Source organism: Sciurus carolinensis, chromosome 15, assembly GCF_902686445.1.
Source record: "Sciurus carolinensis chromosome 15, mSciCar1.2, whole genome shotgun sequence".
NCBI classification, from domain to species: Eukaryota; Metazoa; Chordata; class Mammalia; order Rodentia; family Sciuridae; genus Sciurus; species Sciurus carolinensis.
In genome coordinates, this window is record NC_062227.1 from 32312783 (window position 1) to 32338522 (window position 25740).

A 25740-nucleotide genomic window follows, 5' to 3' on the forward strand; every position below is an offset into this window, starting at 1 on the left:
GATTCTCAAAAGTGATATTAGAGGAAATAGATATCTGTACAGCAACAGAAACAAAAAAAACAACCCCCCCAAACAAAAAATCGTGGACCTTTACCTCATACCTTATACAAAATTTAAGTGGGTCATACACCTGCTGTAAAAGCTTAAAGCATAAAACTTCATAGGAAAACCGGACAGTATCTTCTAACTTGGAGGTACACAGAATTCTTAAGGAGTCCGGAAGACATAATCCTAAAGGCAAAAAAATGAATGAATTGGACCTCATAAAAAATTTAAAAAATTAAACTCCCTCTCATTAACACTGTTACTGTCTTTAATATACAGGAAAGCTATAGTGGGGAAAACTATTTACAAAGCATGTGTCTGACAAAGGACTAATATCCTGGATATATAAAGAACTTTTTACAATTTAAGTATAAAAGGATGAATATCTGTGTAAAAGTGGGCAAAAGATCTAAACATGTACTTTACCAAAGGAGATTTTCAGTTAGCAAATAAACAAATGAAAGTGTGGTAGGTCATTAGGGAAACAGAAATTACAATCACTAGAAAGACTAAAATTAAAAAGACCAGCTATTATACCAAATGTTGATTAGAATGTAGAGCAATTAGAATTCACATATATTTCTGGTGTTTTTTAAAGCAACCACTTTGAAAAACAATTTGGTGGATTTCTTACAAAGTTAATGTATTCACTATATGACATAGCAGTGTCACTACTAGGGATGTATGCAAGAAGTGACATTTCCACACAAATACTAAATGTGTATAGCAGTTTTATTCAGAATAGCTCCACCCTGGAAGCAAAATCTAAATGATAGAGAAGCTCAGGAAACTTCAAAAGAAAATCCCTAGTTGTTCACATTTATATGAGAACAGATCTTACCATGATTTAGGTACCTTAGGACCACATTCAAAGAAATAAATACTATAATAAGAACAAACCAGAAACCCCAATCTTCCAAAATGTGGTGTAGCATTACTGGAGTGTCAGCTCTACTTGATACTGCAAGCAGGGGCACAGGTGGATATTAAAGTTGTCATCTGAGGGTGTGAATACTTTTAAGACTGAAACAAAACAATATTTTCTGAATATTTTGCTCTTTTTATTTTTGTGGTATCAGGAATCAAACCTAGGACTTTGCACATGCTAAGCAAGTGCTCTGCCACTGACTTAAATCCCAGACCCCTAGCTCTTTTCTTAATTTTATTTATTTATTTATTATACTAGACATTGTGATTAGGCAGTTTTACATGTTATTTTTCTTAATCTTTACAATACCCTATGAAATAAGTTGTAGTTACCCACTTAGAGCTGAGGAAATAGGTATGAAATTGTATAAGGCTTGCTGAAGCTCACATAGTTTATAAATGACCTTGAACCAAGGCCCCCTGACTCCCAAGTTCAGTTGTTTTGCTCCTCAGATCCTTTCCCCTATGCTTAGGCATCAGCTGTTCTCATACAGTCCTTTGTTTTCATTAGTCATATAGTTGTTCTCATAAAGTCCTGTAGGACCCTGGATAGGACTTCCTGTTCTCCCTTTAGTAACTTTTTTTTAAATGTACTAATTAAATATCACCTTCTCATCTCAAACAGTTTCTTTTCATTGAATGTGAAAGAGCTCAATTATGTAACAAGAACTGAACTTATCAGATTATTAGAGTAAATCAAAAGCCAATATGAAAACTCAGTAACTTCAGAAGTCTTTACAGTTAAAAGAAGTTGATTGTCTCTGTCACTGTATAATGGAGATTGAAAGAGAGTTGTGTTTGACATCTGTTCTATGCTTTGCCCTTTGTTCTTGGATGAAATCACTGTAATGGAAAAAAGAATGTTTTAAACTTGCTCTTCTGCTTTAGAAAGTTTGTATCCCCATCCATTTTCCCTATAATAATAGGACCTGTTACCTATGAGAATAATGTCACAGCAGCTTTGAAGGAGAAGATGGTCAAAGTATCCAGAGTTGTTTATTTTTTAAGAATAGTTAACAGATTTCATGTTCTTCACAGTTGTCAAAATATAACTATCTAAAATTTTTTTTTCTTCTTCAGGGTAATGCAAACCTGGATATCCAGAATGTGAACCAACAAACTGCCCTACACCTTGCTGTTGAGCGACAACACACTCAAATTGTTCGGGTAAAGTGTTTATTGACATAAATTTTGACTTGCAATAGTTTTTTGTCCAGAGTTTTAGTACCTCTTAAAAATTGAAATATAATACAGTATTAAATTTCTCAAAAATGCATAGTCTGACACAAAACTTACAATTTTAGTCTAATATTTTGTGTCAGTGGGTAATTTCTAATACCGAAATTCTAAGTTCAAGGTCTCTATCATTTCCTTGTTAAATTTGTGAATTCTCATAATAATAAATGAGAAAATTTCAATGTAACGTGTAAATTAGTTTTAAAAAGCATATTACCTTTTAATGTGTATAATAAAGAGTAAAATATAAACAGCTTCAGCTGGACATTTGCTGCAGCAAATTCCAAAAAAAGCTGAAATGTATTTTTTATTTTACTAATCTGATGATTAAAAAAAAGTTGAAAGAGAACTAGTTTAAATATTTTTGTAGAGTAGTGGTTCAAGATTGAAGACTGAAGCAGTGACATCAGTATCACCTGAGAACTTGATGGTAGAAAATTTTATTATTATTTATTTTTTTGCAGTACTGTGGATTGAACTGTACCACTCAGGCACACCACCAGCCCTTTTTATTTATTTAAGACAGGATCTCACTAGACTGGTCTTGAACCTGTGATCCTCCTGCCTCAGCCTCCCATGTTGCTGAGACTATAGGTGTGTGCCACTCTGCTCTAGAAAAGTAATTCTTGTGCCTTACCTCAGACCAACCAAATCAGAACCTTTGGGGATGGAAAAATCCCTGGTTTAAAAATTACACAGGTAATTCTGATGCTTATTGAAATATGAGAAATCTTGCCTTGGAATTACATTTTATATAACCATTTTTTGGAATGAAAGAAAAATAACATAATTTGACAAGACAAGGAAGACCATATGCTTGAGATTGATTCTTTAGATGGTATTTTTTAAAATAGCTTTTGATGATATTTGTAGAAAGGATTAGGAAAATTATTAAAGTACCATAAGCAAAATCTTAAACTTATATCTACCGCTTAAGTCATTTATTGAAATATGTCTGCCATGCATTTTAGCTGAGGCTGTAGTTTAGCAAACACTGTTTCACATTTATTTTTTGAAATTCTTTTGCCAAAACATCTTAATTTATCTTCCATGATATTTGAACTTGCCTCACGAGGACACATTTGAAAATTGACCAAAGAGAATGCTTCTTTGTTTAAATAATAGAAGAATTTTGAACAGTATGATTTTTTCCTAAGAGCTTAAGATAACTTTATATCTAAAATTAAAAGGTGAAAACAAAGTCCTAAATTTATCCCAGTTTTCATTTTCAGAGTAGATGAATTGAGCTGCATATTGATTTTCATTTCTTTCTATTTTCCCCACTTTAATCTCTTTGAGTATCCAGAACACATCCTTTTTTGTAAGGAACCACAATACTTAGAATAGTAGAAAGGAAAGACATCAAAATCATTAGCATAATAGTAACTCCTTCAAGTAGGTACAGTGTGCTCTCACTGTTACTTTAAACACACTGAAGTTTCTTAGGGGTGCAACACATTACCAACTTGAGATGTCTTTCTCTTTTAGCTTTTGGTTCGTGCAGGTGCCAAACTAGATATTCAGGATAAGGATGGTGATACTCCTTTGCATGAAGCTCTGAGGCATCATACTTTGTCTCAACTACGTCAGCTGCAGGATATGCAAGATGTGGGGAAGGTAGATGCTGCCTGGGAGCCGTCAAAAAATACAGTGAGTAAATATGGTCTTTCATTTAGTACCAATAGAAGCATCTCTTAATGCAAGGTCTTTTATTTGCTACTCATCTAATTAACATCTTATGCAATATTTTATCAGAGCTACATACTTAGAACTTTATGACAGGGTATGGTGGAGCATGCCTGTAATCCCAGCTACTCAGGAGGCTAAGACAGGAGAATCTCAATTTCAAGGCCAGCCTGGGCATCTTAGCAAGGCAAGACCCTGTCTCAGAAAAAAAAAAGACTGAATATGTAGCTCAGTGGTAAAGATTCCCTGGGTTCAACCCCCAGTGCAAAAAAATAAACTATAGGAATTTTAGTTTATGAACTAAATGCTAGTGAGTACTACTTATGTTGCCCCGCATTCTTACCTAAAGTTGTTTCATTCTTCTTTTTAACTCTAGCCTTTCAAACAGGCATGGAATGGTGTCTTCTTGTGGTTTTGATTTGCATTTCCCTAATGACTGCTGATTTTGAGTATCTTTTCATATGCTTGTCACCATATGTATTTGGTGAAGTATCTGCCCAAATCTCTTTTTCATTATTTTGTTGAGTTCTTTGTGTTCTTTTGTTTTTTGTCTGTTTGCAGTGTTGGGGCTTGAACCCAGGACCTCTTTTGTGCTAGCCAAGTTTTTTTTTTTTTTTTTTTTAATCATTGAGCCTGTTTTGTTGTTATTGTTTCAAGAATTCTTTTTATAATCTGAATACAATTTTTTTTGTATATGTGATGAGTATTTTCTCCCTGTCAGTGTTTTCTTCCCTCCCCTTCCTTTCTTCCTCTGTTATAATAATTGGCACAATATTATGTAATTTTTTGTATAGAAATGGTAGCTTAGTAATGTTCAGAAATACTTTTTAAGAACTGGGGATATAGTTCAGTGGTGTAACACTTGTCAAGCTTGTGCAAGTCCCTGGGTTCAATCCCCAGTACCACCAGAAGAAAATAGAAAAGAACTTTTCAAGAATTATGTATATAATTAGCGTATTCAGTAGTTGTCAGGCATTGGAGATACCTTGTCCTCTGAGTGCAATTATCAAGTGTAGCTAAACCACAGGTGCAAATGCATCAATTGCATATATGATTACTTCTGATGAATCCATAGCTATTTTCTTCTCAAATAGAGGTTGAATATTTTCCACCTTTTCCACAAGCTTAGATTCCATTCTTCTTAGGTCTAAGAAGCAAGACTCCATTTAGTCCAGGATTTTCTCGAGATCCTTATCTGGATCTAAATGGTTCGGGTTCAGGGTCAAGGGACTGCATCTGTTAATGGCCTTCTTGCCAAGCAGAGTCCTGGGATAGTGCAGGGTATCACATGGCAAGAAACAGGGATTGTGTGTTTATGTGTGTCTTGTCTTTTCCTTCTTTTAGTAGTGTTTTTTGTTTTGTTTTGTTTTTTGAGATGGTGTCTCATTAGTTGTCTAGGCTGGCCTTGAACTTGTGATCATTTGCCTCAGCCTCCTGAGAAACTGGGATTACAGGCAGGCTTAATACTGAGCCCAGCTTTAAATAGTCTTTATGGCAGAGCAGAGTTTCTTTAATTTTGATGAAATCTAATTTTAATAAAAATTTTTCCCTTTTATCTGTGCTTTTGTGTCCTTTCTGAGAAATCTTTGCTAAACTCAAGGTCACTAAGGCTTTCTCTTGTTTCATACTAGAACTTTATAAAAGTTTTAGCTGTTATAGTTCTGTCTATGGTTCATTTTGAGTTAATTTTTACATACAGTATGACATATGAGTCAGAGTTCATTTTCTTGTTTATGGAAATCCAGTTGTTCCTGTGTCATTTGTTGAAAAGACTGTTTATCCCTACTGAATTATCTGTGTACCTTTATCCTAGACCAATTAACCATACATGTGAAATCTCTCTGGATTTTGTATTTTGTTCTTTTCATCTGTTTTTAGCTATGTGATGCCAACCCAACTGTCTCGATGATTGTAGCTTTTTATAATGTTGAAATAAAATAGTGTAAATTCTCTAATTTTCTTCTCCCCTCCTCAGAGTGTAGCTATTCTAAGTCCTTTAGATTTTCATATAAATTTTTAAAATGTAAAGCATTCTGAGACCAGAAGGCTTCAGAATTGCTGTCTTATTGTATAGTTGTGGGAATATTCTCTAACTCCTTTGTGCCTCCTTTTTTTCTCTTTTTAAAATGGAGAGAGGAAAGTATCTACCTACATAATTTGTTGTAAAGATCTTGAAAAGTGCTTGAAGTAGTACTTCATACATTATAGATGCTTAGTAAATATTAATCATCATGCCTATTTTTGGTAAGAGTTTTGAATTAGTAGTTCAGGTATTATCAGAACCTAATTTGTCTCATTCTCCATTTTGGGGTGAATTTATAGTTAGTTTCTTTTCTCAGTTCTCTTTCTCTTCATTGTTTCAAGTTGGTTTCTAGCATCTCCAGAGCCAAATTGAAGAGAAAAGAGTACTATTTCTCCAATATCTCAACCAGAAGACTTGCTTTTGAGTTTTATTGGCCTTAATTGACCTGATTGAAATTGTGTGTCTGTCCCTGAACTACTTACGTAGGTGAGGTGGATATCTGATTGGGCTGAGCCACCTTTTCCACCTTTACAACTAGAGGATGAGTCAGTTCTCAAACTATATGCCTGAGAAAATTGAGGGATGTGGGGGAAAGAGGAGTGAATGACAGAAAGGAAACTCATAAATATTTACTACATGTATGCATGTGCACACATGATACTGTTATACATAATAGTAAAAATTGATAGCAGACTCCTATGGAAAAAAATCATGGTTCTTTTCATTTGATTTCAGTTAATAATGGGACTTGGTACCCAGGGGGCAGAGAAGAAGAGTGCAGCATCTATTGCCTGTTTCTTGGCAGCTAATGGTGCTGACCTTAGCATTCGAAATAAGAAGGGTCAGTCTCCTCTTGATCTCTGTCCTGATCCAAGTCTCTGCAAAGCATTGGCAAAGTGTCATAAAGAAAAAGTCAGGTGTGTATTATTTATTATCATAAACTTTAATATTCCATAAAATGTTATGTGGTTATATAATGGAGGAATTGACTACTTAAAAGTGTTCGTGCAGTTCCTTTGGGAAGTTTTGTGTTGCTCCTTTCTTTCATGTTGTTTCTCATATTGTTAAGTATACTGCTTTATGCATAGTAAGTTCAAGATGCTTTTCTGAACTATTGGTTTTCTAGGAATGTATGTGTTAGAGGAAATTATCTATGAGAAAAAGTGTTACTAGTAAAATTTTTTTTAATTCATTTTTATTGTAAACAAACGGGATACATCTTATTTCTCTACTAGTAAAATTTCTGTGACATGATACATATTTAAAATTTTAATATGTTTCTAAGAGGGACAATTTATATTTTCTGAACAAAACATATGTCATACAAACTTGGTAATAATTCCAACATCCTGAATAGATCCTGAAATGTACTTAGCATCAGTGAAGGATTGAAAAGGTGAACAAATGAGGGAAAACCAGTTCTATGGGGAATTTTCTCTAAAGATGTTTATTGCACATTTGTCATTTTTTCTGAAAGTAAAATGTCAGTGATATTAGTTATGATTTAAATAATTTACTTCTGAGATATTGTAGTTATACAAAAAGAAACACATCTCTTCTGTTATTGTAACAGTACTGTGTAGTATTATTGCCCTTTTTATTTATTTCTTGTTACTAAACATTTCAGTAGATGTCCCTTGACCTTTGTGTTCTCTCACCTCTTGTAATTTATGTGTAGTAATGGAATGGCATCTCTTTGGAACCCGTGCATAGAGCTGTGTTATAGGTGAATGTAATATAATGAGATATATGTATACTTAAAGAATATTAAATTCTGTTACAGAAAGACAGATGCATCTATAAATAGATACAAGGCACTATACATAATGCTGTAATAACAGTAGAGTCAAGGATAGAACCTGTGTGTTTTCATGAGTTTCTGAAGGTTGTGGTAGAAACAGGATTCCTTTTCTGTAGGTGTAGTCACACATATGTATTTCTGTGCCTTGTATGTATACTTTTATAGATAAATCCTGTCTTTCTGTAATATAATTTTATACTCCTTAAGAATACACTTAGTGAAGTGTTCAAAAAGCAACTGAAGTCTCATATCTTCTGAAGTGTTCTATCTGTTGTGAACTCTGGTAATGCCTTATCCTGTCTTTAGTTAGTATAACTAATATGATTGCTAGTTAGAATTTTTGTTTTATTTCTATTCCTCCTTCTGCTTTTACATATATATATATATAAAATATTTTATTAGTTGAATAATATATCTATATATAACAGATTCTGAGTATTGTTTATGTTAAAATGTTTTTTCTTTCTTTATTAGAAGATTCACCCATTTTCACTGAGTGAGGAGAATTCATGCAATTTGAAGTTTGAAATAGTAGAAGTACCTAGAGGTGAAGAGATATATATAGATAGAAAAGTACAGTTTCAGGGTTTCACATAAAAATGTCAACACTTAATTTTTTAACATAAACAATTGTTTTGTATACTAATGGTGCTCTGGATGTTTTAAAGACATTTAATTAATGAAATTGTTATTGAAATATTTTGATGGGCTTGATTTGGAATATTTTCTTTTATTAGTGGTCAAGTGGGTTCTCGGAGTCCTTCTATGATCAGTAATGATTCTGAAACCTTAGAAGAGTGTATGGTGTGCTCAGATATGAAGAGAGATACGCTTTTTGGCCCTTGTGGACATATCGCAACCTGTTCTTTATGTTCTCCACGAGTCAAGAAATGCCTCATCTGTAAAGAACAAGTTCAGTCCAGGACAAAGGTAATTTTTTTTTTTAATGTAGTATTTTATTATTTTATGAAGTTCTTTGAGACTATAAATAATGATAGAAAAGACTTTCTGATGTAATTTGTTTAATTTTGTTCTTCCAAGTAACATTTTTAAATACAGGAATGTATAATTTATACATTTATTTGAGATGAGAATTTCTGAATTTATTGCTGGTTTACAGTTTTATTTTGCCAACTTAATTATTATTTGAATTTAATTTTCACTGAGAAAAAATTTTTAGCTCAATGTTTTTCGTTTTTTATACCTAAAATATAACAGTTAAAAATAAATATTATCTACTGTTTTTCTTCCAAAACCCTCTGTAACCTAAAGGTTTATTTAATTCTACTTTGTATTATATACTGTGAAATTTTCAAGCCTGTAGGAAAGTGAAAACTAAAAAACCCACCCAGCAGTTTTGCTGGGCTGATTTCAGGGCATCTGACGATAAAGAAATAGTGACCCCAAGTGGTTAAAGGACAATGAACATATTCATTGAAGTAAACAAATTATAAAACTGGTACCTTGTTGCAACAGATTTGGAAGCAAGGATACTACAGCAATTAGAGAATTACAAACACATGCAGAATTAACACAGACTGTTTCTTTTGAAATAGCAAAAATAAGTTTCAAAAAAATATTAAGGAAAGTATGAAATAGTTACTTTCTAAACACTGCTGGAGGCTGGGAGGCTGTCCTGATTATATTCAACATGCTTTCATTTAGTAATTGAACTCCTGGGAGGAAAGTTATGCTTACAAAGATTTTTGTTTTTAATAGAATGCGTGAGTATATGGTTGTTAAATCAATTTACTATATTATTATAAACTCTTTAAAAACAATGTTAGATGATTCAGTGTCAGGGCTAGATTTGGAATCCAGGAGTATTAGGGTCCTAACTAATCATATTTTACTGTATTCTGCTATTACTACAACTATGTAAATTCTGTGTACATATTGAGGTGTAAGTTGGGAAAGTTGAGGGGGGGAGCACACACAACATTGTACTTGCACATGAGCATGTGAGAATGTGCGTGAGCATATGCTTGGAATGTTTGGTTGTTTCGGGGAAGTTATAGGTGGGTGGTGGTTATCATTTTTGGAGAGTAGTATTAAATGACACAAGAGATGGCTAAATATGACCTTATGTTAGAAAGAAAAAGAAGGGATAGTAGTTGAATGTGAAACCAAGCGCAGTAGGGGTTGGGTGAGGGTAAAAAGGAAGTCAGAGCCGAGGTTGTTAATAGTTATACATCAAAATTCAGATTTATTTAGTAGAGATGAAGAGAGGAGCTAAGATTGAAAGGTTGTGGAAGATTTACAGTTACGGGGAAAAAGAATAATCCAAAGCTTTGGGCCCCAGACAGCATGGGAATTGACCAACTTCCAGAATAGGGTGCTTTTAAGTAGAGTTCCTTACATGTATATAACAGAAAAATTCCTCTTGAACTTTAAAAATCTGATTCATCTGGCTAGATTTTTATTAATGTTAGATATCTATCTTCTCTTATTTATTTTTATACTCATTTATTTGTTCATTATCCCGTTTCCTTTTAAATGTAGTTTTTGAAAAATAGACAATCGAAGTCCAGCTCTTTCTTCCTGACCTCAGAGGAAATGGAGTTTCTCTATATGATTCTCTAGGACAGGAGGGGAAACTAATGCAGAAATTAGTGCCTGTTGAGCTACAATGCATAAGTACATGAAAAAGAGCATTTAGGGAAAGTAGAACATATTTGGGAAGTATGTGTTAAGGACAGAGAAATTTAATACACACTTATATCCTGCATTTGGATATAAAAGAAGTTGTTAGAGTTACTAGATTTATCTGTAGTTGTTCACTCTGTGCTTTTGCCTCTTTACTGTAGATTGAAGAATGTGTGGTATGCTCTGACAAGAAAGCAGCTGTTCTTTTTCAGCCTTGTGGACACATGTGTGCTTGTGAGAGTAAGTAGCCTGTGTGAAACTTCCTCAGTTATAATTACAGCAATATGAAGTGAAACAAAATTTATATCCATGAGGGGTTTTTTTGTATTTTGTATTTTGGTAACAAACAAAAAAGTTAATGGGCCTCTAGTATCTTCCAATTCTTTCTATTCTCTCTCTCTATACACACACACACACACACACACACACACACACACACACACACATACACACCCCTAAGAAGTAGGTGGTTTTCTCCATTTTGTAAATACATTCTTAAACACTTATTTGATAGGGAAGATGAAGTTGAGATGGAAAATATCTTCCTCAAAGATTATATACTAAAGTATTTAGTACTCATAATTTTAAGCAGAGTGTTGGGAGCTCTGAAGAGCATTAAGTGCCTTGGCAGTTCAAAGGTTATATCCATTTTAGAGGGGCTGAAGAAAGATTTTATAGAAACTATAATAACTGAACTTAGTAATAGGAATTTTAGATAATTATGGTTATATATTATGTATTGATAAATTCTTAAAATTTAAGAAAAAAATTTGCTCCCAAATTGAATACAAATTCCAAACAATATTGTTACTAACTTAATTCTTACCTAGGCACATTTTGTATAATCAAACAGTAGCCCTGTTTACATTCAGGCCTTGGCCTCAGCCTCAATAATGATTGTCCACCCTATACTGTAGGTGTTAGATGTGTGTGCCCCACTCTGTCAGCATCAGTGGTTTTTCAGTGTTTTGTTATATGTTATCCCTGAATAAACTGCCTTGAGTTTCTCTGGTTTTAAAGTGGACAATGAAGTGAAAGACTTGATTCACAGGCTAAAATGTAGAGTATACTTTCATATTTAATGTTAATGCCAAAGAACATGTTGACTTGCTGTGTATTATTTTATAATTAATTAAGAAGTTTAGAGTCAAGGTAGTATTAACAACACACATCAAATAGTTGTAGTAGTTATTTCTTTTTGGAATGAGAAAGTACTCTACTGAAATACAGTTTATAGCCTTTTCAAAATAAGTATTAGAAAGTAGTCTTATGAATTTTTTTTTTTTTTGTATTTTTCTGAATCTACTACTTTAGAAAAGTAGACACTAAGCAATTTGCTTGTTCTATCAGTTTGATAAAAGAAGGAAGGTAAAGGAACATATTTTAGGAATTTTAGAGATAAGAAAACATTTTTAGGAATTTAGTATGCAGACAACCTTGTAATTTTAGTATTAGTTGACATTCGTCAAGGGTATTTCCTTTCATTGTTCTCAAACCTTAAGATCTTGAAATATTATTGTGTTAATTTATTTTTAAAATATTCTCGCTATTCAACTATTAGAAAATGTCACTGTTTTCATAATGGACTCTGTTCTAGAGGCTGTCAACAGAGAATACTTATTTTTAGGTTTTTAACATTTCAGTGAGGTAGAATTGTGTATCCATATAACTTGTTTAATATTTAAGTGTAAAATTTAATAGAAATAAGTAGAGAAAGGCAGTACTTTAATTGGTGGTTTTCCTTGTAAGAAGTATCTGTGTTACTGTTTTTCAGACTGTGCTAGCCTAATGAAAAAGTGTGTGCAGTGCCGGGCAGTAGTTGAACGGAGAGTGCCTTTCATTATGTGCTGTGGAGGAAAAAGTTCAGAAGATGCTGCTGATGATATCTGTAAGTGAATTTTCTTAAAGCATTTTCTTATTTTGCTTTCTTGTTAGGATTTTAATGAATATTTTCCCCCATTTATAATACATTGTTGCTTTATAAAATATAAGGTATGTGAGTTGGATCCACACAGAGAAACCAGTAGAGTTTTCTGTTGATTTCATTATAATTTTAAGAAACTTCAAATTACATCTTCTAGGTTGTGGTGTGATTGTAGATCTTAAAATATAAGTCTTTGGAAGATCCTCCACGTGTGGTGTAAAGAATATTGTTTTTTTTTTTTTTTTTTTTTTGCGGTGCTGGGGATCAAACCCAGGGCCTTGTGCTTGCAAAGCAAGCAAGCTACCAACTGAGCTATCTCCCCAGCCCAAGAATATTGTATTCTTAAAGAATATTTGCTGTCTGTTTTTAAGGTGAAATTTAGTGTATCCGTTTTTGGGTGATGCTGGGGACAATCCAGAGCTTTGTGCGTGCTAAGTACATGCTGTTCCATTGAGCTATACCTGAACCCAATTTAGTGTATCTTGAGGGGACATCATTTTACAAGTTATTTTTTCAGTTTGCAAAAATATAAATATGGTTCCTTTATGTAGAAGGTCTACAAATTCATTTTAGTTGTTTGTATTTTATGGAATAGTAGTTATTTGGGACAGAGTAACTATAGGCATACTGAACTGTAACATAGCAAACAAGTAGAAAAATAATCCCATTTAAAATCTTTTTTTTGCTGTTCTAGGAATTGAATCCAGGGCCTTATGTATGCAAAGCAAGTACTCTACCACTGAACTATATTCCCAACCACTGTCTTCAACCTTTTAAATAATATAGCTGTTTAAAATTACTTTTTGTCTTTTAGCCAGATTTTTTTTATACTACAAACATGTTTTTGAACAGATGAGGAAGAACATTATTGTACCCACTTCTGTCCAAGGCTTTTGTCTTTTTTCACAGAGAGTAGAATAAAAATCTCAGGGACAGATGACCTGGAGTAAAAGACCAAGAATATAGAGAGTAGGAAACACGATATCAAAGATTTCCCTTCATTTTTGCAGTCTATTGATCAAGGCCTTTCTTGAGTTCCTCATTTCAGATCAGTAACAAGAAGAAAATTTAAATATAAAGGAAAGAGGCAGTTTTTGTATGTCTTCATAAAAATCATCTGAGAGACTTTAATTAGTACTGCCCAAACTGCTGCTGCTTTCTTGAGTTCCTGTGGTATAGGAGCAGAGAAAATAAGCATAAAATATATTTGTGAACTTCCAAACAAAGCAAGAAGAACCTTGGAAAACCTGGAAGTCTGTGGATTATTGTCTAACAGTGTTAAATATAATTAGAAATTAATGTGCAAACCAGTTTTCTTTAAAGATTCTTGTTTTTAAGTAAACAATAACAATTTTAGAAATCATTTTATGTTAAAACAGTAATAACTAAAAAAAAAAATTATCTCTTACAGCAAGCGGGAATATTCCAGTGTTACAAAAGGACAAGGATAATACCAATGTCAATGCAGATGTGCAAAAGTTGCAGCAACAGTTACAAGACATTAAGGAGCAGGTAATGATTTTGTTAAATAGTGATTCTCGGATGCTATGTGCTATTTTTTTGGTAAAACTAGTAGAATTTTCTGTAGTACGCATAATTTAAAGTATTGTATCACTTGTAGCATTTGAATATTTGTAATGAATAGTATCAGACTAGGATATTTAGCCAGGTATTTTTCCAAAGTAGAAAACATGTAAATGACTTAATAAACATGGAAAAAATGCCCAGCCACAGTACTAATTAGGAAGTGAAAATTAAAAACCACAGTGAAGGACCTTTTCAAATCTGTTAGATTAGGGAAAGTGTAAAGACTTGATAACAAGTGTAAGGTAGAATGTGTAGTAGTCTTAACTCTTACACTGCTGATGGAATATGAATTAGTAAGAATACTTTGGAAGGTAGTTTGTCATTGCCTAACAAAACTAAACAGGATATTGTTTAGGAATACAAATTTGGAAAAAAATCATATACATGGTGTTTAAAGCTAAGGGGTAGTGGTTTTCTTGACTGGAAAAGGCTGGAAAGAGGCACAAGGGAAGTTTTTAGAGCCAATTACCTGAGTTTCGGTCAGTTTGTGAACTTTTATGGTTTGTATACATATTTGTATATATGTGATAGTTGATAGGAAAAAGCCTGTGTGTATTTGCATAGTGAAGCAAGTGCAAAATTCAGAATGATGGTTATCAGTAAAAGGTGGGTGATTTCTTCAGTTTTTAAAAAATATTTTTAAGAATTTTTTTTAGAAGTAGATGGACACAATATCTTTATTTGTTTTTATGTGGTGCTGAGGATTGAACCTAGTGCCTCACATGTGGGAGGCAAGCGCTCTACCACTGAGCTACAGCCCAGCCCTTGAAGAGGTTTCTGAAGGGGCTTCAAAAGTGAGAGTAGCATTCCATACTTTAAACTGGGTTTTGGTTGTGTTGCTTTTAATATCTTACACATATCAACAAAGTACTCCTTTGTATCTACTCAATATTTAACCAAATCTACAATAAGAGAAAGGAATTGGCTGAAATTTATAGGTATGTGGTAAATAAGAAAGTAAGTCTTTTTTTTTGGCCCTGCCTTACCGTGTTTTAGTCAGCTTTTTTGCTGCTTTGACTAAAAGATTTGACCAGAACAATTTTAGGGAAGAAAAGTTTGAGGGCTCACGGTTTCAGAGGTCTTAGTCCGTAGAAGGCTCACTCTGTTCCTCAGGGCTCCAGGTGAGGCAGAACATCATGGTGAGAGAGTGTGGCAAAGGGAAGAAGCTCACATGGTAATCAGAAGAGAGAGACTCCACTTTCCAGATGCAAAATATATACCCATAGCCACATCCCACCTGTCTACAGTTACCATTCAGTTAATCCTACCAGGGATCAATTCTCGGATTAGGTTAAAGTTACAACCCAATCATTTCTCCTTCAAACCTTATATTGTCTCACACGTGAGTTTTTGGGGGACACTACATCTGAGCCATAACACTTAACTATTTAACCCAACAACTTACTCTGATTCAAAGACTTGAGCAGCAAAAATGTTCTTTCTGTGGTTTGACATTACATCAGTATTACCATGCAGTCATCACTCCTGAGTTTGCTTTCTGAATTTACAAGTAATCTAGTCAATAGATGGTGACCCAGGATAACAAATCACCAGTGGTAACTAGTTTAGAATTGAATATAATGTATTTATTAGGCATTTAAACACCCATCTGAAAAGATGAAAACTCTGACTGGATTAATTTTCTTTTTTAAATTCCAATATTTATATCGTGAATAAGTAAAGATAAAACAGGATTTTAAAGGTTCTTAAGTAAATGAAAATGTATCTGGCTCATTCTAACAAAATAAAACATTTAAAAAAATTTTGGAGCTTCTAATATTTTAGTTCTTTTCTCATTTCACTTAAAGAAAGATGAAATTGATCTTCTGTGAAAATAATTTTATCTCTTACTGTGAATTTAAATTTTGTGGTCTTTTGTTTGTTTGGTTTTTGTTTTGCATTGTGGGGGGTTGAACCCATGGTCTCACATATACTAGGCGAGGCAAGTGCTCTACCACTGAACTAAATCCAAGCCCTTTAAAGTGTTCTTATAATGAATAATGAGACTTTTTTTCCTTTTACTAACTTCATACATTTCACTAGAATAAAAGATGAAGGATTTATGTTGTCTGAAGAGAAACCAGAGTATTATATATACTAATGAGACTTATTGAACTTTGTTATGAATCCTAAAAGTAAGTTCATCCATACTTTTTTTTAAGTGGTGCTAGGGATGGACCCAGGGCTTTGCACTTTGCTAGACAAGTGCTCTTCCATTGAGCCACAGCTCTAGCCTTCAGTGCTACTATATTCATAGTTTAGCATCCCAGAAGAACTTTATTGCTTCTTAAAAATCCAAATTATCATACTTCACAACCTTAGTATTTAAGTAGTTTTAATCAAACTAATTTTTTGAGAAATGTTGGGATTTCATGGAGGAACCCCTGTTAAGGTTATTAAGAAAACCAAAGAAAACATCTAAATAAAACTCTTCACTTAAAACTCTCATCTTTCTATTACCACCTATATCTTCAACAGACAAAAATTAATTTCATTTGTAATTAAGAAAGTATTAATACTAGCCAGCCATGGTGGCAACACTAGCCTGCAACCCCAGCAACTTAGAAGGTTGAGGCAGGAGGATACCAAATTTGAGGCTGGCTTCAGCAACTTAGTGAGATCCTCTCTCAGAATAAAAATATAAAAAAGGCCTGGGGGTGTCTGGTGATGTAGTTCAGTAATCAGGTACCCTTAGGTTTAATCCCCAGTACCAAAAAGAAAAAGAATATTAAAGCAATAGCACAGTATACACAGATATGTTTACTTTTAGAAATAAGAATTACTAGTTATGTAGAACTCTAGAAATTTAGTGAAAATGAAACTATTTTAATGATGCAAAAAGGATGGTTTGGCTTTTTTTTTTTTTTGGTACTGGGAATTGAACTTAGGTGCACTTGATCTCTGAGCCACATCCCCAGCCCTATTTTGTATTTTATTTAGAGACAGGGTCTCACTGAGTTGCTTAGCACCTTGCTTTTGCTGAGCCTGGCTTTGAACTCACAATCCTCCTGCCTCAGCCTCCCGAGCTGTTGGAATCACAGGCATGTGCCACTGTGTCCTGCTGGTGTGACTTTTTTAAAATTCAAAAATATGTGATTTTCTATAGCTTTGCTTTCTTAGAATTCTTACATGTGACAATTGTCTTGGAGAGATGTGGTAAACAATTTAAACCATGATTCATTCATTCTTTCTTTCTTTCTTTTATCTCCAGTATTGTCAAAGTTGGTAACTACATTGCCATATAGACTTCAAACTTATGTCTTTTATGTAGACATTTCTGCTTATGTATTATTTCTTTGTTATATGAGAAAGATACGATTCAGAATGAAGTATAATATTAAGGTAAAATTTGTTGTTATAAGGTAAAATGTTTTTGTGAATAAATATGACTTCCTAGAATATTTTCACAGAAGTATACCTAACACACTAAATTCTTCAAGTATGAAATTTATTAATGTGTAACTAAGGCTGATTGTTTTTAATTTAAGGAATTTTGCATTGCTAGCAGAGCAGTATAGCATATTTCAAGAGTAAGAGCTCTGGGACTATGTAATCTGAATTCATTCTGGCATGCTGCTTGCCTTAAAGGAAGGTTTGAATCCCATTAAGCCTTAGTTTCTTTAGTTTTTTTTAACATGGGAGTGATGATAGTGCTGAGATTGTATGGTATCTAGCTTCCTGCGTGGCAAGTATTCTTGGCTCTATCTGTGCACTGCTCCCACCCTCTAGTATACCTGATATGTGATAGTCTTTGCATGCAAGAGCAGCTGAGTGAGACTAGTTTCATCCATTTCCTGTTATATTTTGGTATTTGCATCTTTTGTTTTAATTAGCATTTATTTTATGTAATACCCTGTGTATTATCCCAATAGAGCAACCAGTATTTATACTTTATACAGATAGCATTTTAAGTGTTCACAAATTTTTAAAAATTGTTTTTAAAAAGCAACAAAACTATTTGAAAAAAATAAAAGAAAATTAATGACAATGGAGTTTTAATACATCACACTTTTAAAATACAAAATGTCTCAGCATTTATTACTTTGTTTTCTCACATTACAGACAATGTGCCCTGTGTGTTTGGATCGTCTGAAGAATATGATTTTCCTCTGTGGCCACGGAACATGCCAGCTCTGTGGAGACCGAATGAGTGAATGTCCAATTTGTCGAAAGGCTATTGAACGAAGGATTCTTTTGTACTGACTAAGAAACACAGTGTTTTGTTAGCTAAAGTATGTGGTCATGGGATCTTTGTAAGCTCTTAAGCTAGTTGGAGGTTCTAATGAATTAATTTCTAATAGCATAGTTTCTTTAGTAGAGTGCAGTTAGACTGTCACTGTATCAGAACAACAACAAAACTCTACAGTTTTGATATCATGAGTTTTCATTTATTTTTTTTAAACTGGAAACATTAAATCCATGGTAATTTCCTTGTAGTTTGTAAGGGGAAAATCCTTTAATGATCTCCTTTTATTTTTATTTTTATTGCATAGTCTCTTAAAATTTATAAATTTGTTAGACCTCCAAATATGTACTTCCACGTACATGTGTATCTTTCAGTTTATTATGATTTTACACAATGAAGTGGCATGGGTACTCTGAAATGTACTGCATCAGATGAAACGAGCAAGTCAAATTATTATGTCACATGTTAAATGATAAAATTATATTATAAATTCCACATGGCTAAGGGAGTATTGAAGGGAAGAGTCTTTTTTTAAGATAATGAGAAGTTATCCAAATGTTCATTTTTGAATTCTTAGTATCACTGGAAGCAGACTAAGGGTAAATGCAAAGTCATTATTCTTTGTTTACTAGACTTAACAGAAAAATTGAATCAAATTACCAGTTTTAAGCAATCATAGTGGAGAATGGAAGTGGGGGGCAATAAAAGAGTACCTGTTGACTGACCATTGACAGTTGCATTTCTAATATTAATGTATGCACTGGTTCAGTCAGCCTTTTAAAAGTACCTGTGAAAAGTGTAGTTTTCCCTGTGATGACTTATCTGGGCTTGATCTAACTCATGCAATGATATAGCCCTGTTTGGGCCTCTGAGGTTCTATTCAGCTTGGATTCATTGTCCAAAGGCAGCAATCTTTTCTTCTCTGTATCTATTACTTCTGACAGTGTTACTGATTCTACCTTCATCAAAGGCCTTACTTTCATTATTCTCTCACATAGTAATTTCTTCTAATAATGAAACAGTCTCTTTGTATCTACAGATGAAGATACTATTTAAACTGCCAACAATATCCAAGATACAGTAAATAACTTAATAGTAGTTACTTGTTTAGAAAGAGTGCCCAGACATTTATAGAAATATGTCTGATTGCCTGTACAATATTGGGGTGGGTGCACACACTTGACTCTAGAGCTTCTACTTGTTTTCTCTCCTTTGAATGAGTAATCTTTTGTATCTAGGGTAAATATATACATAAATGTTTTGGGGTTCCTTGCTGCTAGATTATTAAAAAAAATCAGCTGTTTACAATAATATCTACTATGTACTGTGTATAAGCATACTTCTAAATGTAGTGATATTTTTTATAGTTTCTTTCCCCCCTTAAATCTGTTTAGCTTTTCTTATTTCTGTTTTTCTTCTGTAACACCTGAATGTGAAAGTATGAAGTGTATGGCCCTCATAGCACTGTTACTCACTGTTTAATTATTGGCTGGCTGCTTGTGGAGTCTTAGCAATCCTGTATCTGTGTTGAACTGAGTAATTTTTACATTTTGAACAGTAAGGTTTTGATAAATTTCAAATTTGAAACTTTATGTTGACTCTATATTCAGTTTTCTAGAAAGGGGCCATTGAGACTCTTATAAAAAGTATATTTTGAACTTCTCTTTTTAAAACGGAACATCTCACTAATGATGTTCACATAGACAGACTTTTTGCAAATTTGAAAAAGCAGAAATCAGGATTTTCCTTTCCTTCCATACCATAGACCACTTTACTTTTTCCACTAGGTCAGCAGGTCAGAAGGGAGCATCTAGCTGACTATTATAATTTGGCCAATCTGAGAACTGTGGAAAGGCTTAGCTGTCTTTCATTTAAGTCCCTTTTATTTGTCTTCTGAAGCTGCAGTGCTAAAACTTATATCCCTAAAAAGCAATATCATCTTCCAAGCTAATTTAATTATTTCCATCATATGAAAAATTGTTTTAACTTCTATTATACAAGTTATAAAGTCAGTATAAACTTTAGTGCTAAGTACTTGTAAACTTTGTGTTACTTTGAAGTTTGTTTAGTGAATAGAAAATGTTTCTGTTCATGCACCTAAAACTTAATTTTTTTTTTTTTAGTTTGTGAGGAAGAATAAGATTAAGAATTTAATCATTTAAGTGACTTTTCTCCAACTCTGTGAAACTGCTACCTCTTATATGTCTCTTAGCAGTACTTTGCCGATTAGGTGTGTTTCCTTCTCATTATTTAAACCTTTTTTATCCTGTGCTCAAAAGAACTGTTTTCCTAGAATAATTTTTTTTTTTAAAAAAAACAGCATGCATTTATTCAGAAATGTATTTATTGAGCTTCAGGGGCTAGATATACAACATTGAAAAAAGATCAGCCTCTTAGCACTCTCAGAATTTATTGTGTGGCAGTTGTATATTTGAAGTCCTATCTGTAGACTAAAGAAAGAAATCCAAAGGCACTGATAGCATTTCTTCCTAATGTTTCAGAAGACTTATCAGTGAGTAATATTTGGATTCCCTTTCTGTACCCCCTCATACTCTCACATTTTCTCCTTTATTCTTCAGCTCTGTTACTCCAGACACACACAATTACCAGATGGTGCTATCCTAATTGTATATGTTCACATCGTTTAACATTTTTACTTATACTATATACATATTTAATTTTGTCAGGAGCAAGATGTTCAAGAAAAGATAATTTTGTATTAGTAAAGGAATATTATTATTAGTCAAGTGTTTAGCTGGATGAATTATGCTTAAAATATTTATAATTTTAAACATTGCGGATTAACCAGCTAGCTACTGAAGCATAAAATTAATTGATAGATAATACTGCAAATGCCTTTATTATATTTTTGATGGCTTTAGGCTGCACAAGACCATTTTAGCATATTGAAATGCTTGTTGCTTAAGATTTGTCCAGTTCAAATTTCAAAGCTTGCTGGGTCATTTTTATGCACTAGAAACATCCTACCTAGTTATGTGTTCCTTAATTGCTGTTCTATGTTTATTCTGAATTCTGGACCCTTTTTGGACTAGAAATTAAACTTATGAATAAAGAAAATGAGTCAGGACATTGGGGTTGCAATATGTGGGAAACAGAAAAGTTGGTGTTTGAGTGTAGAGGAAAAAAGGATCATGTAGATTTCATCAAAGCATTAATGAAGAGAGTATGCTTAATTGAATAACAAAATGGGTCTCTTAACCAAACATTTAGTTTAGCTTAATCCACAGTTGTTTTGTAAATTATAGATTTAACTACAGCTTGCTTTTTTTTAATCCAAAAGGAAAAGCACTTATCCTCTCAGTGTCTAAAGTGTTTTATAGTAATAATTTGTATAAAAATCGAATTTTGGAATAGATTTTTTTGGTTTTTTTTTATTGTGGTAAAAAAACACATAACATAAAATTTGCCATCTTAACTATTTCTAAGTGTAAATTCAGTAACTGTTAAATACATTTACATTGTTGTGAAACAGATCCCTAGAATTTTATCTTTGCAAAACTGAAATGTTGTGCCTATTAAACAACTCCCCTTTTCTCTCACTCCTCTGTGGAATGAAATTTTGACCATGTAGAAACCCAACACCTGAATTATTCAGTAGTTAGTGTTTTCACACTGTAAAGTCATAGTGGGGTCTCTAAAATTTGGGGGCAATAGCATTTCTCTTCCTCTGCCCCAATTGTTATTAATTATATTTGGGTAGATTTTAAATGCTTGTTAATTGAAAGAGTTTGTTATTTCACTCTGAGTCAAAGGGGAGAAACATACTTTAAGTATCATAATTAGGTTAACTTTGAATTTGTAGCATATTGGGAAGGTAATAGATTTTCACAAATTATGTGTGCCTTTTTGTTGAAAATGTCCATTGTCTTTAAATTTACTTTTCAAAGTTTCAAAATGTTTTTCTCTCAAAATGGTAACCTAATTTCACTTGCTTGAATATTATGATAGGAATGCTTACTGGTATTACTTGATAATCATATATATCCTTGGAACTTTAACATACACACATATATATTAATGGCAGTATTAGTAATTCCACTTGTACTTTAAAACATTAAATTTGAGGAAACTTTTTAATGTCTTGTGTATAGTGCTTTACTACAGTGAGGGGGAATATTCTTTAGATTGAGCTTCAATGTACTGATAAATGGTTACTAGTGAGTGAAACTACAGTATCAATATGAACTAGATGGTGGAGCTGATGCATTAAAATTGTAAGTTGCATTTTCTACCTCTTTTTCTGTCAGAGTATTACTTTTTCCAGCATAATTCTTCTTATGTGTGAGTAAAGAGGAAATGAGAACCTGAGCTTAAAATTGAGATTTTTAGTTTGTTGAGAACTTAAGTGGTAGGTACAGGAGAAGTGACTTGTCACATTAATTTGGTGCCTGAATCCGTAACTATAAGATAATTGATGTGTACAAAATGTCTAAGATAATATTGCTGAAGATTTTAATTTTCCTGTATAGTCTCTTGATTTTGTTTCATAAACATGAATTCTTTCCTCCAAAAAAAATGATCTTATAATTTTTATAAAATAATTAAATGTGCCATTTTGTTTGAGATATAATTTCAGGAAGCTATTGAAAGTTCTGACTCAGGGCTTTTTAACAGTTAAGCAATTGTTAGTTATCTTTTGGAAACTCCATCTACATAATTCTTCAGTGCCTTGAAAGAATTATTAACTTGGCAACACTATTAAACTTTATAGAAGGTGGTCTTTAGTACACGTGTGTCCTTATATACACGTTTGTAAGTCATACTGCTTAGCTTGTGTAATAGTGATACTGCACATGTGCTGGGTTTGCATAATTCTTTAAAGGAAGTTTTCTAGATTTGCACTTGATATTTTTTTTTTAAATACTGATGATTTATGGCCATGACACTGTTAACCAGGAAAATGTTTCTATGTTGTCATTATGCAAAGTAATCTGTAAGTAATTTCTGGGAAGAGGAGAGAGAGAGAGAGAGATCTTACACAGTTTGCTATTTAGTAGTCAAGGAGGATCAGTTTGGGAAACACATTGTCTTCCCCTCAAATGAAACAAAACAAAACCTTTGTTCAAGTGATTCCATTTAAAAATATTTTAAAACGAAATTTTGAATTGCATGTCATTCTTCATTCTAGTCCTACAGATTAAATCCACAAGATTGTTTTTCTATGTTCAGTATGCTTGTGTCTTTCTAAATGCATTCTATTCAGTGATAGAGAACAGTTTTAGTAGTGTTTTCCTCTGTATTCAAGAATTGTTTAGCTTTCAGCATTAAGTTAATAATCTTATTTGTGGATGTAGTTATGTATGGAAAATGATTCTTGCTTACTATCCTTTGTTAAAAAAATGCTTAGTAAGAGCTAAGCTTTTAAAAACAAATGCAGACATTTACCATTAATAAAATATGTGGTGTAATATCATAGAATGCTTTTCTCTGATTTTTTTGAAAACTATTCTTTATAGTAATATACATGAATTTTTATTTTTAAGGCATTTGAAAACAAATCTCAATACATCAAAAAAAATCTATTATTGTTGGAAAGGAAATTACCATATCTTTGAGAGACAAGGACATTCATCTCCAACTCAATATAAGAAGTAAGCATCCACATCTAGAAGGCTCCCATTGCAATTGTTTACATTTCAGGTACCTCTATCTAAGGGCCAAAGAAGCTTTTCATATTTTAACACCTCCACACCCTTTCAGGATTAAAGTATATTGCGAAAATAGTCTGAATAGGATAAACTTCATAAAAAGTAAATCAGTCAGGAAGACTCAACTTTTCTTTTTAAAAAAACATCTTATTCCTCTTCAAATTCAGATGTAGATTTCATTTTCAAAAGGTAGACATTTTAGAGCAATGATTTCTTTGGCTTTTTTAGTGTTTTGTGACTCTATAAGTCATTGAATGGTTTAGGGGGTTATTTTTGCAAGTTAATACAGCACTTATTTGTGAGGTTGAGAGGTTGTCTAGTTCTAGTTTGAAAGATGTGCATCTCACATGCTTAAGAGAAAAAAACATCTAAACAAAATTTTTTGTTTATCTGAAAGAAGCATGTGTATTCCAACTTTAAAATTGTGAATTTATTTTGGGTAACCTCTGATTGTATTCTTTGTTTATTTTTGTTGCTGTATAATTAGATATTTCATGCTAATGTCTTATTGAATTGAAACTGTATAATAGCTTTTTGAAATAAAGAAATTTTAGAAAATCTGCTTTATATTTATCATTGACAATTATTCATCCTTCACAGAGGTTAAAATTAGTTAATAGTTGTATAGTACAGTGTTTTCCAAACTTAACTTTTAAATAGTGTATTGCAGAGCAAGAATAAGTAGGAATTTAAAGGGGTACATGGATTAAAATAGAATACCAAAATCGATCTCTCAGATAAATTTCTGAAGAATGATTATTTGGCTACTAGTTTCTCCCTTTATATATATATGTTAAAAAAAAAACTAGTTGATAAATTCATTTTTATTTTATTAAGGACAAAAAATTATCAAATGTTACATGATATAAACATATAAGACTAAATCTGTAACAGAGACCATCAGTTGCTGAGAGAATGACATGCCAAGGGTACCATTAGGCAGTGCTGCTTCTGCATGATGCTCTAATCAAATGTAATACATTTATACTTTTCATGATAGGTTCTTGCATTCATGGATATTACAACTTTCTCAAAAAAGTTTTCAAAGCAATATGTTACTTTTATTTCCATGTTCTCTTCTTTCTTCCTACAAAACTAATTAATCTTGAGCACAACATTGACAAACAGTGTAGAAATGCTTTTATAGGTGAGATTAACCCTCATTTGGTAAACAACCAGTAAGTCTGTTTACAGACTCAGTATGGACAAATATGAAAGGGAAAGGTTCAAGGGAGGACCTCACATGGCGGAACAGAAACCGCCATCAGCTGGATCTAATTGGCATCTACAGATTAATTCATCCAGTGACATCGGAATACACACAACTCTCAAGTTTACATAGAACATTCACTACAAAAAAACCTCATTCTGGGCCTTTAAAATAAACTTCAGTGAATTTTAAAAGATAAGAAATCACACACAGTATTCTCACAGACCACAATGGAATTAAACTAGAAATCAACAACAGGACAGCTGGAAAACCCCCAAGTACTTGGAGAATAAACAACATGTGGGCCAAAGAAAAGAGAAATTTTAAAATACTCCAGTTAAATGAATATACAAACTATTGATATTTGTGGGAGGTACCTGTAATACCAGCCATTTGGGAGGCTGAAGTAGGAGGACTGCAAGTTTGAGGCTAACTCCTGCAATTTAGTGAAATCCTGTCTTTAAATAGATCTGGGATGTAGCTCAGTGGAAGAGCTACCCTGGGTTCCATCGCTAGTATCACAAAAACAAGACAACAACAACAAAATAAAAACTAAATTGTAGGATGCAGCCAAAAAATAGCAACCTCTTGGAGACAAATGGTTAACGAGTATATTAGAAAAATGTAAAATCATTAATCTGAGCTTCCACTTCAAAAAGAACAAAGTTCAAATAATCAGAAAAGAAATAGAAATTAAAGCAGAAATCAATAAAATTGAAAACAGGAAATAAAATCAAGCAGCCAAAAGCTGATTCTTTGGAAAAGAAAAAAAAAAGTGATAAACTTCTGGCCAGCTTAAC

At 32.8% G+C, this 25740-nt stretch overlaps 1 protein-coding gene across 1 annotated transcript in view; it reads left to right on the forward strand.

The window, feature by feature from the left end:
- Positions 1 to 24284, forward strand: part of Mib1 (MIB E3 ubiquitin protein ligase 1) — a 126649-nt gene extending 102365 nt beyond the window's left edge. Inside the window, 8 exon segments of the mRNA XM_047526253.1 lie at positions 2053 to 2139; positions 3697 to 3858; positions 6653 to 6834; positions 8456 to 8648; positions 10526 to 10604; positions 12139 to 12252; positions 13700 to 13800; positions 17938 to 24284. Of these exon segments, the coding sequence (XP_047382209.1) occupies positions 2053 to 2139; positions 3697 to 3858; positions 6653 to 6834; positions 8456 to 8648; positions 10526 to 10604; positions 12139 to 12252; positions 13700 to 13800; positions 17938 to 18078 (1059 nt within the window). The 3' untranslated portion in view covers positions 18079 to 24284.
- Positions 24285 to 25740: the final 1456 nt, after the last annotated feature.